This window comes from Rhipicephalus microplus, chromosome 1 (genome assembly GCF_043290135.1).
Source record: "Rhipicephalus microplus isolate Deutch F79 chromosome 1, USDA_Rmic, whole genome shotgun sequence".
Lineage (NCBI taxonomy): Eukaryota > Metazoa > Arthropoda > Arachnida > Ixodida > Ixodidae > Rhipicephalus > Rhipicephalus microplus.
In genome coordinates this window covers 64,508,995-64,527,778 of record NC_134700.1, presented here as the reverse complement: position 1 = coordinate 64,527,778, position 18,784 = coordinate 64,508,995, and the positions used below count along the sequence as shown (strand labels likewise).

General features: G+C 43.3%; 1 protein-coding gene across 3 annotated transcripts in view; it reads left to right on the top strand.

Annotated features, from left to right (window-relative positions):
* The window catches only part of mEFG1 (mitochondrial translation elongation factor G 1), a 154,512-nt gene extending 143,347 nt beyond the window's left edge, over positions 1-11,165 (top strand). Inside the window, exons 17-19 of one of the 3 annotated variants that reach the window (XM_075873723.1) lie at positions 3,262-3,330; positions 4,184-4,344; positions 10,580-11,165. In XM_075873723.1, the coding sequence (XP_075729838.1) occupies positions 3,262-3,330; positions 4,184-4,344; positions 10,580-10,774 (425 nt within the window). In that variant the 3' untranslated portion in view covers positions 10,775-11,165. Of the gene's footprint in view, positions 1-3,261; positions 3,331-4,183; positions 4,345-8,033; positions 8,154-10,579 lie in introns of those variants that run through there. The other 2 variants (XM_075873771.1, XM_075873820.1) reach the window with 2 other exon arrangements.
* Positions 11,166-18,784: the final 7,619 nt, after the last annotated feature.

Genomic DNA, 18,784 nt, shown 5'->3' with positions numbered 1-18,784 from the left:
GTCGCGCAGGACACATCGCTCGTTACTGCCGTAGCCAATGGCCATCTGTCTTCTGGCTCGTACCCCGCTTACAGAAACTCATTCCGTCCACCAAACCACCGTTATCCGACCCGCACTGAGTCCACAGCATTTACTGCCCCTGCAGACTACGGCCACCTTGTCCCGTCGTCGCCACCGCCTCAAAGCCGCCCTTTTCGTTCAAATACGCGTCGCCGCTCTCCCTCGCCATCGTTTAACCGCCGTATGTCCCCGGAAAACTAGGTTGCGCAGCTTCTGGAGGTGAAGCTGCCCTGTCGACCTTGCCCAAAAATCCTCTGTTGCCCTTACGTTTGAACCAGAACACCTTAGAAGTATATGTTGATGGCACACCTGTTGAAGCTTTGATAGATACGGGCGCTCACGTCTGTATTATGAGTTCGCGTTTTCGTCGTCGCATGAAGAAGGTCCTTACGCCCCCCTTGACCAGTGTAGTCCAAGTTGCAGATGGCACAACAGTCCCTGTCGTCGGTATGTGCACAGCTCAACTTACCGTAGCCGGTCATCAAGTGGTCGTCCTTTTTACCGTGCTTGCAACATGTCCCCACGACCTCATACTAGGCCTTGATTTTCTTGCCGCCAATTCTGCTCCGATTGATTGCTCCACTGGTGTGCTCCATCTAGAGCTGCCACAAAGCAGTGACGCCCCGTACCAACCTACATGCCGATTACAATGCAGCGACTTTGTTCACTTGCCCTCCAAAACTGTGACGTATGTCGATTTTCTGTGCTCACCAGCTGTGCCCGACGGTGACTATTACGCTACGCCTCTCACCGACGTACTCCTTGCGCACAATGTTGCAGTGCCCCATACGGTGCTCAGCATCACAGATACTAAAACTTGTCTACTACTTGTAAATTTCGACTACATGAATCATGTGCTTCCACAAGTCATTTCCGTGGCCCACCTGTGTCCGTTGCTCGATTCACAAATTGAAGTGCTTGCCTTAGACACCCTTGTTTCACCGCAGCGCACATCATTCGGGTTGTGGTGCATTCGGGTTGTGGTGCCTAGTAGGTCTTGTTTGTAACGGTGACAAGAACGGAGATGGGTCAATGGACAGTGCACCTTTACTTAGTGAAGAAAGGAAATCAAGACGGAAGCACTTTGTCCTGGATTCAAGGCTGGGGATTTTGTTAGCAAGCATTATTTGTGAGGGAGAATCAGTACGTGAGTATTTAGAGTAAATAAACCTTACAGCTTTTCTCTGAATTCTTTCTGTTTTACGGATGTTGTGATTAGTGTAGGGGTCCCAGACTATACAGGCATATTCGAGCTTAGGTCTAATAAAAGTAAAGTAGCTGAGGAGCTTGACGTTAGAAGGGGAATTTCCGAGTTTGTGTTTTAAGAAGCATGGCTTACGAAAGGCAGATGAGCAAATATTGTCAATGTGTAAATTCCACGAGAGATTGCTGATTAGTGTGACACCGAGGTATTTATGACTGGTGACTTGTTTCAATGGCGATGTTCCTAGTGTGTATTGATAGTCGTACGGAACTTTCTTTCGTGTTATGCGAAGATACAGTGTTTTGTCGGCGTTCAGCACCATTCCCCAGTTCTTGCACCATTCAAGTATATTAGTAAGATTGGTATTAAGTTCACACTGATCAGCACAGCACGAAACATCCTGAAACAAGACTGCATCATCTGCGAACAACCGAATTTGCACACCAGTTGTAATTTCATTAACAATATCATTTATATACAGTATGAAAAGCAATGAACCCAGCACACTTCCCTGAGGAACTCCCGAAGTGACATCAAGATAGCCGGACCCTATTCCATCTATTATGACCAGTTGTTTGCGGTTTGTCAAGTAATTTGCAACCCATGTGACCAGAATTTCGGGGAGGCCAATATTTCGCATCTTAAGAATTAATTTGTCATGTGGTATCTTATCGAATGCTTTACTGAAGTCTAGAAATATTGCATCTATTTGACCGGTGTTGTCTAAGGTGTGTGCAAATGAATGAAATACTGTAACTAACTGTGTGACGGTGGAGTACCCTTTCCTGAACCCGTGCTGGAAACCTGTTAGAATATTATGGTCGTTTAAGTATTCAAGAATGCGAGTGGCGACAATGTGTTCCATTAGTTTGCAACAAGAACATGTTAGTGATATTGGACGGTAATTTTGAAAACATAGGCAGTCGCCCTTTTTAAAGATAGGTACAACCAGAGCTATCTTCCAGTCTTCGGGGAGCTCGCCATACATTAAAGAAGTACGAAATAAAACAACAAGAAATTTAGCCAGTGACTCAGCAAAGCGACGAAGAAATATGTTTGGAATGCTGTCGGGACCGCATGATTTTTTTGTATTAAGGTTCAAAAGAATAGATAACACACCAGAGTAAGAAATAAAGCCAACATCACTAGGACGATACACTGCGGTATGCGCCAACATACATGTGCAAGAATCAGAGAATACACTTTGAAAGTACTGGTTAAAATGCTGAGCAATTGCCTGCGGGTCTGAAATAACAGAACCACTCACTACAATTTCCTTCGCTGGCTTCTTTTTTTCAGAAATATAATTCCAAAAGTTACTGGGGTCATTTTTAATAAAATTAGGCAACAATGTTTTAAAATAATAGTCTTTGGAGCCACGAACCTCATGTGCCAAAGTATTCTTTATCTCTTCTACAACGGGCGATTGTACATGTCTTTTTTTTAAGCGTTTAATTCTTCGCTTAAGGTGAATTATCTTCCGGGTTACCCAAGGCGTGTATTTATAGACTCTTTTGCGCTTGTTTGGCACAAAATTTTGTACGCAGTGTTGGCACATTTCTTTAAATTTATTCCAAAGGGCGCATACGTCGTCCCCATCAAAATCATCAAGGGAAGATTCCAAATGCTCAATTATACATTCATCGTTAGCTTGTGAATAATCCTTGAAAGAGCGTGATGAACATTTATCAGTACTGACAGACCGACCCAATGGCAGAGAGGTACAAACAAGATGATGATCTGACAAGCCCTTTTCTACTGTTACTGTACTCTCTCTAAAGTCGCGGTGAACGAATACAAGATCTAGTACAGAACTGGATGTAGCGTTGACACGAGTGGGTTCTTTAACTAATTGGATCAAGTCGTGAGTAAGCATTATATCAAACAAAATATGTATTTGTTTGTTGGATTCATAGTCTGTCTGGAACCGCTCCCAGTTGACTCCTGGGAAGTTGAAGTCACCAATCAGTATTATTTTGCTATTTTGGAACATGCAGGTGACAACCACGTGGTGGACTCAAACGACATTTCCTTCTTCTTGGCAGCCCAGGGTGCCATAAAACAAGGTGAGTTGACATAATCATTGTGGACCGATGTCTGTACCAGATCTTGACAAAAGACTAGTTGCATTACTTGGTGTTATGTTATCTGCAACATTTGATTAAAAGGGCTCTAATAAATTCAGGTGATATTATGGTGTTAGACATTTCAATACGAAACATGGCAACAGCAGCAGTTCACGTGCACAAATGGAGAATAAATGGGAATAAGGAGCAGCACGTCAATATCTATTTTACCAATGTTGCATATGTATACCATTTTCTTCTCGCAAAGCCTTAGCTATGGTCATTGCAGGCTGCATCAGGCCATCTTCTTATGCCCTTCAAGTCTGATATGCTGTTGTCTAGACGCGAGAAAAGTGCAGAGCAAGCTGGAGGCGTTAGTGAACAGGGAATGTTGCTGGAATCAACATGTGGGCAAGAGGACTTGATCTTTGTCACCTCTTAACAAAGAACAGTGACCACTCAGGGCTGCTTGGCAGTTCATTACATGAGGAGGCTGTGGACAAAGGAGACTGTCCTTCACTGCCAGCTTGCACAATCATCTCCAACTGAGGACAAGTCCTTTCGTCGAAGTGTTGACTTCAGTAACATGCTCTGTGAAGTGCTTTCAAGTCCTATAAAAATTTGACAAAGCATGGTTACGTGCTTGACAAATTAATTGTTACACTGCACAACAACTGTGAGGAAACTATGCCATAGATAGCTATGTTGTCTTGGTATGGTGACCAATCGAGCTTACCAGCGATGTGTTAACATAAGAGCTAGAGCATGTTTGGTATTTTCTGATGAAGCAGCTGCTTCATCACAAAATAAGAGCTGCTTCATCACGAGGTATGTGGCTGGTATGTGTGTGCAGTGTATCAATATGGCAACTGGTACCTCTTGGAGCCGGTTATGAGCGTAGAGGTGTCGACACCTGAAGAGTTCCAGGGATCGGTGCTGAGTTCACTGAGCAAGCGCCAGGGGGTCGTCATTTCAACCGATGCTAGTGAAGGCTGGTCCACCCTTGTGGTTGAGGCATGTTGCACCATTTTCTTCTTTGCTACACTACAAGATACTACATTGGAACCCGGCTCAGCTCGTTTTTTGAGCAACAAAGAATGCTACTTATTCATGCGGATTGCTTCAAATAAAAACGTGTTAATAAAAGGAGAAAAAAAAATCTGTTTTTCCCAAAAAGAGAAATATTGATAGCTACAGCAACCTTATGAAAGAAGGTTTATAGTTTTGATGGTTAAATATAGGCAACATCTATTAGTTTAGTTTTTAAAGTACCAGCAAAACTGACCAAATCGCCCAACAGCTTGAGCTAAAGAGAGGCAGAAAACACAAATCCCACTGACCTAATTGCTCTAATTGCAAATCTCTCCAAATCAAGATTTCACACACATTTAATCAGTCCAAAATAGAAAGTTGACATTATTATGACATTGAAATTGTTGAACTCAACTGCACATCTTGTTCTTGGCGAGAAAAATATGTTGGGGGTTTTCGAGGCTGCTCAGCCCAGAACTCCGCAAAGAAGATGCGGAGCCAGACCTGGGACCTCCTTTATTGATCAGAACCCAGGCCGCAACTGCCTGCTGCCAGTGGCGGCCGCGTGCCACTCCGAGCACACCTGATCATCCTTGTCCTCTTCCTTTCTCCTATGGTCGGCGCGCTCGCTGCCGCTGCTCCCTTAAATATAACATATCTCTTATAATAAGAAAAAAAAAACACTAATGTTATCTGCAGTGAATGCTGGTGCTATTGCAGTGCACAAAAAATGCGCAAGATGAAGCCCACATCCTGACTGACTTCATGCAAGCATGCAGAATCTACTGAAGAAAAACGGGCCTGCACAGCAGTCGTCAAAGCCATAGAGTTTCTTAATATACACTAGAGGGAACTCTGATGCTAGAGTCTATGGTAGCTGCAACGCAGGGCGCTTCAGCGAGCATGGGAATGATGGGTAGTACACACATTTGTCTAATTTTTGTACTTCTGGCCTGCTTCTGGCTCCGTGTGTGTTCGTGAAACTGGAGCTGTTTTTTTCATGAAAAAAAAAAATTAGCAAGTATTCAGCATTTGCGCTTCACAACCTTATTTCTTTAGGCTTACCATTTTGAATCGGGTCACAAAGTTCAAAAGGGTTTTTTTCTTTCCTTCAAAACAAAACCATAACCAGCAATAAACGAAGCCGCAAGTACGGTTCGCCGCCCGCAAGTATGAAGACTAGGCAAATGTGTGTACTACCCATCATTCCCATGGTCGCTGAACGATCGCAGCGCCAGAGTCCCCTCTAGTTAACTTTAGGAACTTTATGGCCAAAGCAACGAAGGAAACAAAATGCTTCAGCGCACTCCAGCTGGTCTGGATAACAGAACACATTGGTATCAAAAGAAATGTACTCACCTACCGTATTTACTCGAATGTAACGCGACCACGATTGTAACGCGAGGGGTGACTTTTCAGTGCCGAAAAAAAATAAAGAGAACACGAATGTAACGCGAGTAAAGCGGGGGAAAAAAGTACCTTTATTTGCTGCACATGGTAGTGGCAAAGACATCCCAGTTTCTAAATATAAAGTGAGTTTTGTTCATTCGTCGCTTTCATCGCCGGTGGTCGAGCCCTCTTTGTCACTTTCTTCCTCCCAGATGAAGTCATCCTCCGTGTCGTCCATATAGTTCGATATACAGCACTTTTTAAACGCGCGAACTATCATGTCGTGCGTCAGCCCGTACCAAGCGGCGGACACCCACTTGGCAATCTTCGCGGCGCTAGGTCGCTTTATCCTACCCGTAAGTGTCCAAGCCCGATCTTCTCGCATCCATTCTCCGTACAGCTGCCGCATTCTATCCTTAAATGGTTTGTTCAGGCAGACTTCTAATGGCTGCAGCAAGGACATCATACCTCCGGGAATAACAGCGAGCTGCGTCTGAGTTTCCCGCATCAGCTTCTTCACTTCGGGCGTCAGGTGACCACGAAATGAGTCGAGAACTAGGATGCAGGCGGGCTGGAGGAGCGCACCTGGCCGTAGGCACCACACAGTCTTGACCCAGTCAAGCATAAGCGGAGTGTCCATCCAACCTTTTTCTTGGCAGCGAACAATCACATCCCTGGGAAACAGCTCCTTCGAGATGGTTTTGCGCCGGAAAATGATGTATGGCGGCAACTTGTGCCCATCCGCCAAGCAGGCTAGCATCACGGTTAGCCGCGTCTTTTTGTTGCCTCTTGTCTTTATGCGAACTTGCGGGGCACCTGTTTCGCTGACAGTCCTTGACATAGGCATGTCGAAAAAAACGGGAGTCTGGTCCGCGTTGCAAATGTGCCCCAACGACATTTGCGACGAGCGGCGCAGGTCGAGCACATAGCGCTGAAACTCCACTAGCTTCATTTCGCAATCTGCTGGTAGCTTCTGCCTTATCGACGTTGTTCGCCGGAGGGAAAATTCATTTCTTCGCATGAACTTTTGTGCCCATCCACGTGAAGCCTTAAAGTTCTCCCGCGGGATCCCCATCTCTCGAGCTACGTCTCGGGCTTTCCACTGAATCAGCTCAACATTGACCCCCAACAGGCGATTTTGCTGCTTAATCACAAACTCTGCCACTTTTTTTTCGAGTTCTGTGTGATGGCCACAACGAGGTCCACGGAAGCCTTTTCGGCCGGGCTCACTCTTGAAGAGCGCTTCACACTGGAGCCTCCACCCACGGATAGTAAATTTTGCCACATTTAGCCGTCGAGCCGCGGCTGAGTTCTCGATTTCCTCAGCCATCAGTATTGCACTTCTCTTAAAGCATGCATCGTACTGAACACGTCGCGCTGCCATTTGCTCGAGCCGAAGTCGCGGAAGCACAAAGGAAATGAACCGCCCGCAAAACACGTCGCGAACAATAGGATTGGATTGGATTCGATGTTGCCAGCGTGCATATGTTGCCAGCACAAGGTTGAAAGATCACTAGGTTTGTCGTAGCCATTTTAAGGAACCAGTGGGGCGGCACCGCCAAGACACGATTTGAGGTGCTTCGATTATAACGCGGACCCCCAAATCACTTCAGAGAGATTTTGAAAAAAACTCGCGTTACATTCGAGTAAATACGGTACTTGGTCGTCGCAATGCACATAGCGCACCAGTGTCAATCCAAGGGTGAGGCGAGCAAGGAACACAAGCCGTTAGATGGAAATCATATAGTTTCATACTATGAAACCTAGTGGAGAATCTGGAACTAGTGTCTACACTAGGCTCACTGAGTGGTGCTTCAACCATAGAGCTTTCTAAAATTAAGTAGAGGGGATTCCGGGGCTGCGATCATTCAGCAATCATGGGAATGACGGGTAGTACTTAAATTTGCATAATGATCGTGCTTGCGGGCTTCAAATGCATTTGTAGCTTTGTTTATTGCTGTGTTTTTTTTTTTTCAAATGAAATATTGATCATTTTGAACTTTGTGACCCAATTTGAATTGGCAAGCATAAAAAGGTTGAGTTTGTGAAGCGTAACTGCTTGAAGGTAACTGCTTGAAGGTAAAATGTGACCACTGGTGTCACCCAACATTGAATGTGGTCAGTCTTGACAATCTATTGGTAGGACAAGAAATCCTCGCAGGTAGATTTGTTTTGCCTAAAAACAAACACGTTTATTTTGAAATTGTATTTTGTGCACTTCAGGAAGCTTTAGGTTGCGCCAGAGACTAATTTCTGTTTTTTTTTCTTACACGTTCCAATAGGCACCCAGCGGCGCTGCCGGTGGTGTGTGTGCGCTTGCCTGCCTGCAAACGGCGAAAAAATGCGACAATGGCGTCCACCGTGCTCATTAGAACAATAAAAAAGTGTGTGCATGCCTAAAACAGCTACTAAGGTATTTGTTTTACTATTAACCAAATTTGATCAAGCCTGCAAAAACTGCACATGGTTTCAGTTTTCAACTTTCACCGGCACCGACAAGTGTTGTGGGCATTCATCCCCTCGATAGAAGAAGACATAATGCGGACAGAAAAATTCTGTTTTAAAGATTTCTATTCACTTTCCAGAGAAACCGCTCTAAGGTATACTTCACATGGTATGCTTTTTATTGCGACACAAAACAGGAGAGCAATGAAGGACGGTAGACAGTCCCTTTAACCTTTGCCGGTTGCCGTTTTGTGACAAAGCAGCTCGAGGTCACGTGAAGCAAAAGGGGGGTGAAAAAACGAAGATTAGACAAATTTGTGTACTAGCCATGGCAATGATGAGCAGTACAGGATTCAGACTTACAATGGATGGATTTCGTTCTTGAGATTCGTGGCATTTCTTTATTGAGCTTTTAAACAAAATGATATGAAGTTATTCTCAATTAACCCTTATAGTACTTGATTCTTCAGTTTGTTGCAGAAAATTTGCGTGACTTTGAAGTTGAAGTGAAGCCTTGACGAATTTAACCACCATGGTACTATGCATTGCTCTGTAATTGTGTTCCCAATTCGGCATTAAGAAATAGCGAATTATTTTTCACAACACTTGAATATAGGCATGTATATTTTTTTCCTGGAAAGTATGCATCGTCTCCTTATGGAAATAACATCACTCCCAATCGATTCATCAGTACATTTCCCTTACAAGCAAAGTGACTGCCTGCAGGGGACACTTGAACATGAAGCTGTCCTGCAAAGCGCGCAACCTCATACTATGCTCCCTTTGTCTGAATAGGACAGTACCTACAAGTTGTGGGTACAAGGTGAACCGCAGGTAAGAATAATGATCTGCCGTGAAAGTGTCCACACCTTGGAGAATGAAGCATTTTTTGCACGTTGCTGTCTCGAACACCAATATCCCGTGCATTTTCTAACCATTCAAATCAATGCTTATTTAAAGGCAAAGCTGCAAAGTCATTGATGTGAAGCTGTCCATGAAACCAAGCTGAACAGACTAGCACTGAAGGAAACTGGACTTTATCGCAAGGCTGAAAAATCTACAGTGCATAACTTATCGTCGCACGCTCCAAACAAGGTAGAACTTTCGGTTTTAAACCTTGGACTAAACTTGAATCTGAGACCTGCAGCAAATGCCAAGAAACTTGTCTGTGCATTGGAAGCCGCTGTGAGCCACGTTGAAGCTGCCAAGCAGGACGAGGCACGTACTCACTCTATTAAGCATCCTTTCAAAGCTAAAGCCTTAGTCTTCCATCTTACCACTTTCTCCTGCTAAAAAATCAGCCATAAAACGCATTCAAAGCAACATTAAAATAGTAACGTTACTGGCAAAGGGAATGCTACCATGTTGTTCAACAGGTCAAACTTCAAGAGCGAAATGCTGTCTCACTGGCGGACGTACACACTTACTATCTTCAGTTAAAAAAAACGCCACATGCAAGTTGCAGTGTGAGTTCTAAAATCTGCTATTTTTCATTTCATATCACCATGCAGCAAGGGTTATACTGCGCGTTCTTGTGTCATAGTGAATAGGCCCCAGTATTTTAGAACTGCCGAAAATTTATAAACCTGGCATATCGATGTGCCCCATCATCAACTATACCCGTTCACCGCTTTACAAATTGTCCTCTTTCTTGCACAAAGTGCTTTCACCCAAAGTAATTAAGGGTGACGTGCTACTTTTGGAACAGTGATGTCAGGTGCGACGTGGACATCAGGAATGAGTTTGACTACGCAGTCACTACAAACATGAGTGAAGTTGTTGCCAAGTAGATGATTGTTGGAGCTTTAGGTGGCATGCAGATAAAGTCTGTTGTACAGCGGCTGTTCAGAGGTTTGAATTGGGTATCCTGTAGATGAGGAAGTTCCAGGCGAAGAGTACCAGCGGAATAGTCGATCATGGCAGAATACATTACTAGGAAGTGTGTCCCAAGAATGAGGTCATCAGGGTAACTGTTGAGCATCGCTAGAAAGAGAAAAACTTGGCGGCCACCAGTGCCTATTCGAGCTGTACACATTTCATTGACGTTCAGTATAATTTAATTCCATCAATATATGCTATCCTCGTGCACTTCAATAAAGTTCCTGTTTGTGGGTAGCTTCAACGGAGAATGTGGGTAAGACAGAAACTGTGCAGGAATATTCTTACCTCGTTTTTATTGAGCTCGTCTTGGTAAAGCACACTTCATAGTGTAGTTGTCATTAAGCCTGCATAATCATACTGCTGGCATGATTTGTAAATATTAATAGTATTAATAAGCTAGTTAGGAGATCGGGCTTTTGTCGTGGAAGGCCACTTCTTCCTGGAACCTTTCATTAAATCTGGCTTTGCATGCACTCACAGAAAGGTCTGTTGCATTTTACAGGTGCCTCTGAACAACATGTTTGGCTACTCGACGGAGCTACGTTCTATGACACAGGGCAAGGGCGAGTTCACCATGGAGTACTCGCGCTACTCCCCAGCAAGGCCTGAGGTGCAGCAGCAGCTGATGGAAGAATATCGGGCTGAACAGGAATCTGAAGCTGCTGCTGCTGCCGGGGGTGGAAAAAAGAGACGCTGAGCGAGTTTTTTAAACTAGGTTATGTTAAAGCATACCTACTGGGACTATATGTGCTGTGCTCATTTTCAAAAAGATGAGGACGTGCATTATTCACTACTCAGAAGATGACCTGGAGGACTGGGCCTTTTGATGTTTTTTTCATCATCATCATCATCATTACACAGGTTTTCCTACCCCATTGTTTCAGCTGTGTGACTGAATGGCACCGATTCTTTGGTAGTCAAGGACCGAAGAAGCTGTGAGTTGGTCTCAATGTGCTAGTTCGACAAGCCCCACTGCAGTCTACATTCAATTTATGGCTTGCACTGATGCCATAGGACTTTTGACCTAAAGTGTTTTACACCTTGTAGTTGCTCAGGCGTATGTTTACATAGTTGTTCATAGTTTTGCACCCGGCCCCGCCGCGGTGGTCTAGTGGCTAAGGTACTCGGCTGCTGACCCGCAGGTCGCGGATTCAATTTCCGGCTGCGGCAGCTGCATTTCCGATGGAGGCGGAAATGTTGTAGGCCCGTGTACTCAGATTTGGGTGCACGTTAAAGAACCCCAGGTGGTCAAAATTTTCGGAGCCCTCCACTACGGCGTCTCTCATAACCAAATGGTGGTTTTGGGACGTTAAACCCCACAAATCAATCAAACAATAGTTTTGCACTCTTTGTAGTACTTTTTTTTTTCACCTTTTATTGCCAAGGCCCCAGGAGTGCATTGTCCATAGTGTGTAAGTGTGTATAGTTTTGAATTTAACTGTTAACAGGTAACATTTCGACGTTAGTGTAGCTGTTTGATCTGGTGGCTTAAAAAGAATACATTCTCACAGCCTGATAGCCCTTGTGTGAAAGTTGTTTTTGTGCCTGATAGATTTTGTATTTTATAAACTCTTGACTTGTGCAATAGCATTTTAGTAAAGACATGTCATCCTGACATTCCCATGTGAGCCAATCTTCTGAAACCATAAACAGTTGTAGTTTTTGCATCATATTCAGTGACCACCATTGATGTTAAAGGGACACTAAAGGGGAACAATAACTTGTTTCAGATTGATAAACTCACCTCTGAGAACTCTAATGGCATATTTTTCGCTATCGTAAGTTCATTATTAGCGGAGAAAATGAAGGTTGAAGTTTCACTTTTAAATTTTGCACCAAAATCTATGTGCATGGTGTGCCAAAACTTTCAAAATGTAATGTTCATATTTCCTCAACATTGTCTCAATGAAATTTGCCCAAACTTAGTATGCTAGGCTTATGGCACTCACAGGTAACAATGTACTTCGATTTTATCAATAGGAAGCTGTGTAGGACTGAGTAGATGCCTTCAAAATCCGACATCACGGTGATTAGTGTGGGTATCTCAAGGTGGCGTCTTCGCGTACACTTTCTTTTTGCATGTTTTCTTGTCATCAAGCACCGTTTCGTGGTAAGAGTGGTGTTTTCAGGAGTGTGAAATTGTACTTTAGTAATACATGAAAAATTGTTTTTCTCTTTAGTGTCTCTTTAACTCACTTGATTCAAAAACGTAGACTATTGTTTCATCTTGCAACCATTTAAGCTCAGCCATACACCACTGGCTAACTATTTGGTTTGACTATTCACTGGTCACTCGTCAACTTGTTCATATTTTACAAAAGAATAAAGTATATGTGGCTGCTTCCTACTGTGAAGGTGGTGCTCTAAAATAAAATTGGCATATGTCCGTGTCTTTGCTAAAAAGTGTCAATGAAATGACCCTGTTATCATGAAATGTTTTTTTTTCACTTTGCCAGAGCCAGATGTATTCCAACCTTTATACAACCAACCTAGCACATCTTAATCAATCTGACTGAGTGTTCATAAAGGTGACCGTCGGTGCATGAAGTCCCCCTTCAGTGGAAGGAGGCCCTCTGAGAGTTGCAAATTTATATGTGAAATTTTAACCTCCATTTTCTCTGCCAATAATGAACTTATGATAGCAAAACATATAGCGTTAAAGTTCTCAGACGGCAGTTTATCAATTTAAACCACGTAATTGTTCCTATTTAGTGGCAGCCACGCACATACACACAACATCTCTTGCAGCCGATGCCTGCCTTGATATTGTTGCCAGCGCGTAGTTGGCAACAGGGATCACAGCAAGTGAGGTCGTTTCTTACGCAAGCAGATGCAAGGAAGAGATCAGAGACGTGTCTGGAAAAAAAAAATTCAACCTAGTGGTATTGCAGTGCGAAGAACCTAAGTGCGGCACTTTCAGAAAACTATGAAATGCACTCATAAAATTGGTCAGTCGGCATACAAAACAAGTATCGCAATTATAGACAATAAACAATGGAATAATTTACTCTGTAGCTAAAGATGTGAAAGTTCAAAAGTATTGTTACGGGAAGGATTTATTAAGTTAAAGCCCGTCAGGTTAGCACTGCACACAGAGCACAGGAATGCAGGACAACAGGGCAGCTTAGACTCAGTCCCACAACAACAACGTCGTTGTCTTTATCCATTCGGTGTCATTTCGACACCTGTGCCTGGGGTACCTTTTTATAGCCGTGAAATTACCCGGTCGGCAAAGCACAGTCTCTGTGCCTGCTGTGTTTTAAAGGACATGTCACTGTTATATGGCTTCAGGCGAAAAACATGCGCGATGTTATTTCTGGATGTAACAGTTGAGTTCGTAGTCCAGGAAATCTCTTAGGCGACAGGTGTCACCTAGCGCAGAACTCTGTAAAGCCCGACGTATCGCGATAGAAGTTTCAAGCAGAACCCGGAGGAAAATTGACATCCCTATTATGTCTGTCATAAAGCGACTTTTGTGCATTCTGTGACGATGAGAACCGATCGTGGCCTACTGTACGAGCAATGAGAGCACAAGAGATGGTATCTTGAGCGTACGAGGGGGTAGATGGAGGGTCAGCTTTATCGAAAAGTAGTGAGCAGCGTATCGAAAAGTAGTAAGGGATCATGGCAAAGTAGAAGATAAAATGGTGACTAGCCGGCAGTTTTATGACATGATGAATTGTAGGCGAAGGTTACAAAGGAGAGGGCGATGTCCCACTTGGCGTGGTCATCAGACACGTACATAGAAAGCATGTCCATCAATATGCAGTATAGACATATGATAATTCTGTTAGTTTGACGATGATAGTAAGTTGTAAAGTTGTGTCACGTAGCACAAGGTCAAAGTAGGTCGTCAACCACATGAGACGCAAAGCAGCGGCCACAGTTTGTTAGTAAGTGATACGGAGCGTCATGCTGAAGGATGATGTCATAGAGAAAGAAATCTATGACATGACGCAAAGGAATGTTCTTGGTCCTCATCTGAGGCGAAAACCACGTTATTTTGGAGGAGATTTGTGAGGGGCCGAGCGATTTCCGTGATGTTGATGGCAAAACGACTGAAATATGAGCAACGCCCCAGAAATCTGCGGACTTCTTGTGTGGAGCGTGGGACAGGGAACTTGCGTACACCACGGACTTTGTCAAGGTCTGATTGGACACCAGTAGTGTCAACAAGTTGGCGAAGTAGTTCAATCTGACACTGTTCAAAGGTGCACTTCGATGTGTTAAGCTGGTGGCCAGCACAGCGAAAAATGTCAAGAAAAGCTGATAGACGTGGAAGATGGCTTTCAAAGTTTGACGAGAAAACAAAGAATTTGCCTAGATAGCACACGCACATGGACGATTTAAGACCGCAGAGGAGAGAGTCCATCAAGCGTTCAAAAGTCTCAAGTACATTGCACAACCCAAAAGGCATGACCTTAAATGGATGAAGGCCATCGGGTGTGATGAAGGGGGGGTCTTCTCGGAATTGTGGTCGTTGACGGAAATCTGCCAGTACTCAAATTGGAAGTCCAGCAAAGAGAAATATTTGGCACCATGGAGGCATTCGAGCTTGAGGATAGACGTCCTTATTGGTAATTCGATTGAGATGGCGATAGTCAACGCAGAACTGCCAGCTGTTGTGCCTCTTTTTAACAAGCAGGACTGGTAATGCCCAAGGACTTGAGGAAGGCTCTACGACGACTTTGTTGAGCATTTCCTCTACCTCCTTCTGTATAATTTGGCGCTCTGAGTGAAACACACGATAAGGGTGCTTACGAAGGGGACTGGTGTCGCCAGTGTCGATACAGTGGGTTACGTCGCTCGTGTGGCTCAGGGGACAGTTGGTATAAAAAATGTCGAGGTAAAAAAAGAAACCTTCATTAGAGTGACTCGTTGGGTGAGTTGGTTCATTCTTATGGTAGCTTTTAGTGCGAAATAAATACGAGAGACGGACAAGCACAAGCTATCAACTTAATTTATTCAAAAGGCACACCTATGTGTACAGGTCAACAAAGTCACGAGTCACATTAGGAAAACATAAATTGTATTAGTGGCAGGTGCTCAAATAATCATCTCACTCGCATGCAGCGTGATAGAGGGCCTTTTTACGCATGTCTCGACCAATCTCTCAATAAAATATGCTTCCTCGATTTCCCGTTCAATCTTTCTTTTTAATTGTGCGAGCACCTTAGTTTCCGATAGCGAAGGTGCGTAGCCGTGCTCCCTGCAATGTAAAGAAAGATTAGAAGAAGGTGTCCCTCTCAATGAAGCCTTATAATCTGACAATCTATTGTTCAAACATCCAGAAGGCAAACATCTTCGCGGTTTTTTTGTGGATGAAACCGCGCCAGTTGCGATCAAAGATAGCATAATACGACTTAAAGTGTTGAAGGGGCATGGATTAAAAAATTGGCAGATCGCACATACAGTGGGAATCGATGATAAGTGAAGCACGAATGAGAAAGGTTGATATATGTCACATTAAAATCAGCACAACGTTACGAGGTGGAGGCAAACGATGCCGTACATGACTTCCATGTCATGATTATCATGTTTGGATGTGTCATTTACCTTCGTCGTCCACTATTCACGTTACTTGATTCGAAATTTAGTATATGTGGAGCTAGCGAAGCGGTCACGAGCACGCTATGAGCGTGGTATCCTGTCATTTTCTTAAATGACACGCTTGTCATCATTATCATGTTTGCACCATTCATATACTTTCGTCATCCATTGACGTCTCGTAACACCAAATTTGGTATATGTGGAGTTAGCAAAACGGCCGCAAGCGCATCATCAAGAGCCAAATCTACTCTAATGTAGCGTTGACGCACGCGCGCATGCTGGGCACAGCGACGCTACGCTAGCAAAACGCGAGCACTTAATAGTCTGATGCCAGGCGCGACCGGCGTCCGTCGGCGCGGTCCGACGACAACCGGCGTGAAATGAGACATGCTGCATTTCGTGCCAATGCGTTACCCAGACAACACTGCGTCTCCATATTTTCGTGATGGAGGGACGCCGGACACACTCAACCGCGCATGCGTCAAAGCAACGCAGGGGGGCATGCGCCTGCGAGTGTATGGCAGGAGCGGTTCCTGGCGTGGCAACGCCGGCGTGACGCAACGAAATAAACGCCGGCAAGAACGCGGTCCGCGTCACGTTGAAATATATTGGCGCCTTGACTGTGGCATGTAGTCACGTTCTCACATGACACGCATCTCATTATTATCATGTTTGCACTAGTCACTTACCTTCGTCATCCATTGACGTCCCGTAATACCAAATTTGGCACATGTGAAGCTAGCGAAACGGCCGCGAGCGCATCATGAATGTGGCATGTAGACAGGTCATTACATGACACGCATGTCATTTATCATGTTTGGATGTGTCATTTACCTATGTCGTCCATTCGCGTAATACCAAGGTTGGTACATGTGAAACTAGAGAAACGGCCGCGAGCGCATCATGAGCGTGGCATGTAGTCATGTTGTTACATGCTTACATGCTTACATGGTTATCATGCTTGCACCAGTCACATACCTTTGTCATTAATTCAACTACCGTAATACCAAGTTTGATATATGTGAGGCAAGCGAAACGGCCACGAGCGGATTATGCATGAGCGTGGCATGTAGTCATGCTGTTACATAACACGCATGTCGTGATTTTCATGTTAGGGTATGTCGCTTGTGTTCGCCATGCGATCACGTCATACCATACCAGTTTTGCAACAAGCCATGTGAACGAAACCACCGGAAGAGCTGCAGGACCATGAAATGTAAATCATGACATTCATGACATACATGTGATGATTTTCATGTTATGACTAGTCAAATGTGTTCTTCATAAGTCATGTTATGCGATACAAAGTTTGGGTATCGATACCGTTATCGAAACGGCCAGGAGAGCTAAAATTAGTCGTAGGCGGCTAGATAGATAGATTCAATTCAATTCAATTTTATTTCATCCCAAGGATGAGGGCAGGCTCGGGAGAAAAGTGACGTTTTGTCACTTGAGGAGAACCCGAGCCTCCCTAATACATGGCAAGCAACGTGGACATGGGTAAAGAAACATAAGCCATGAACATATAGGTAACGAACATAGGCCATGAGATGTTTGGCGCAGTACAAGTCGGAAGATGCACGTACAGTAATGCTATGTACAGAGACTAATATGCGTAAATAGTTTCTTTCGGCACAAATTTTGAAGTACAATGCAAAATATGACGAAATACAAAATACTATATATATGACAACAATGCTATGCATAGAAATTGCATGTACACACATACACATATATATATATATACATATACATGCACATATATACACATACATATATACACATATATATACATACACATATATACATACATATACACATATATACACACACATATACATATATAGACAGTTCCATGAATGCCTAGACCACCATTTTCTCGATTTTCACGATAAAAGCACTTTCCTAATGTCACGTGAACTGCATTTCTCAAGGATTATTTTTGCCTCTAGTAATTTATTCAATAACAAAGGAACACTAAAACATAACATTTGTCGCCCAAAGTTTGCTCTACAGAATGGAAGGTTCCAATGTTGTTGGTGACGAGTAGGGTACAGATTAGCATGCGTTTCCAGTTCAAAAATATCTAAGAAGGCACGATTGTTATGAAAAAGAAATTGCTTATATTTTATTGCTAGGGAATACTCGTAAAGTAAGTGAATTGGGACAATATTATAGCGCTGAAACAGTTCATCATTGTGTGCATAGTAATCGACATTTGCTATAAACCTGATCGCTTTTTTTGTAGTCTGTATATTTTACTTATGTTCGTTGCTGTCGTACTTGCCCATACTAAAAGAAAATAATTTACATGCGACAAAAACAAGCTGTTATAAAGTGTTAGTTTAACAGAAACTGGAAGAAAATAACGCATTCGTGCAAGTATGCCCACACATTTTGATAGGTTGGTAATTAGATTATTAATCTGAGGATCCCACGACATTGTGCAATTAAAAAGTTCTCCTAATGTTTTAACGGTTTCTACAATTTCAACAGCCGCACTACCTATACGTAATCTATTGTCTAAGGAAATCAGTCTCTGCAAATGAAAAACTACAGCTTTTGTTTTTGTTGCATTAATGAGTAATGAATTTCGTTCACTCCATGTGTTTAAGCGTTCTAACGTAGTGTTTATAAGTGTGGTCATGTCAGTCATGTCGTTACCTGTAAAGAAAATGCTGGTGTCATCCGCGTATATTATGTATTTAGCTTTGTCACTGACCTTGACAATGTCATTTATGTATAGGTTAAAAAGCAGCGGTCCTAGAATGCTACCTTGCGGGACCCCTGTGGTTATTGCCTGGAGAGAAGAAAATGAATCGTTAATTTTTACACATTGTGAGCGGTACTTGAAGTAAGATTTCAAGAGGGAAAGTGGAATGCCGTGAACACCATATATTTCTAATTTTTCAAATAAAGTATGATGACAGAGACGGTCGAAAGCCTTAGAAAAATCTATGAAAACACCAATGCAAAGTTCTTTACTCTGAAACGATTTAAGGATTATTTCTTTCTGAGCTAGTAAAGCAGTCTCCATCGACGTGCCCTTCATAAAACCATGTTGAGATTGGGATATTAGGTTAAACTTCTTACAAAAATTCATGAGTTTTTTAAAAATAATTTTCCCCAAGCCTTTCTTGGCCGATAGTTCGTAAGA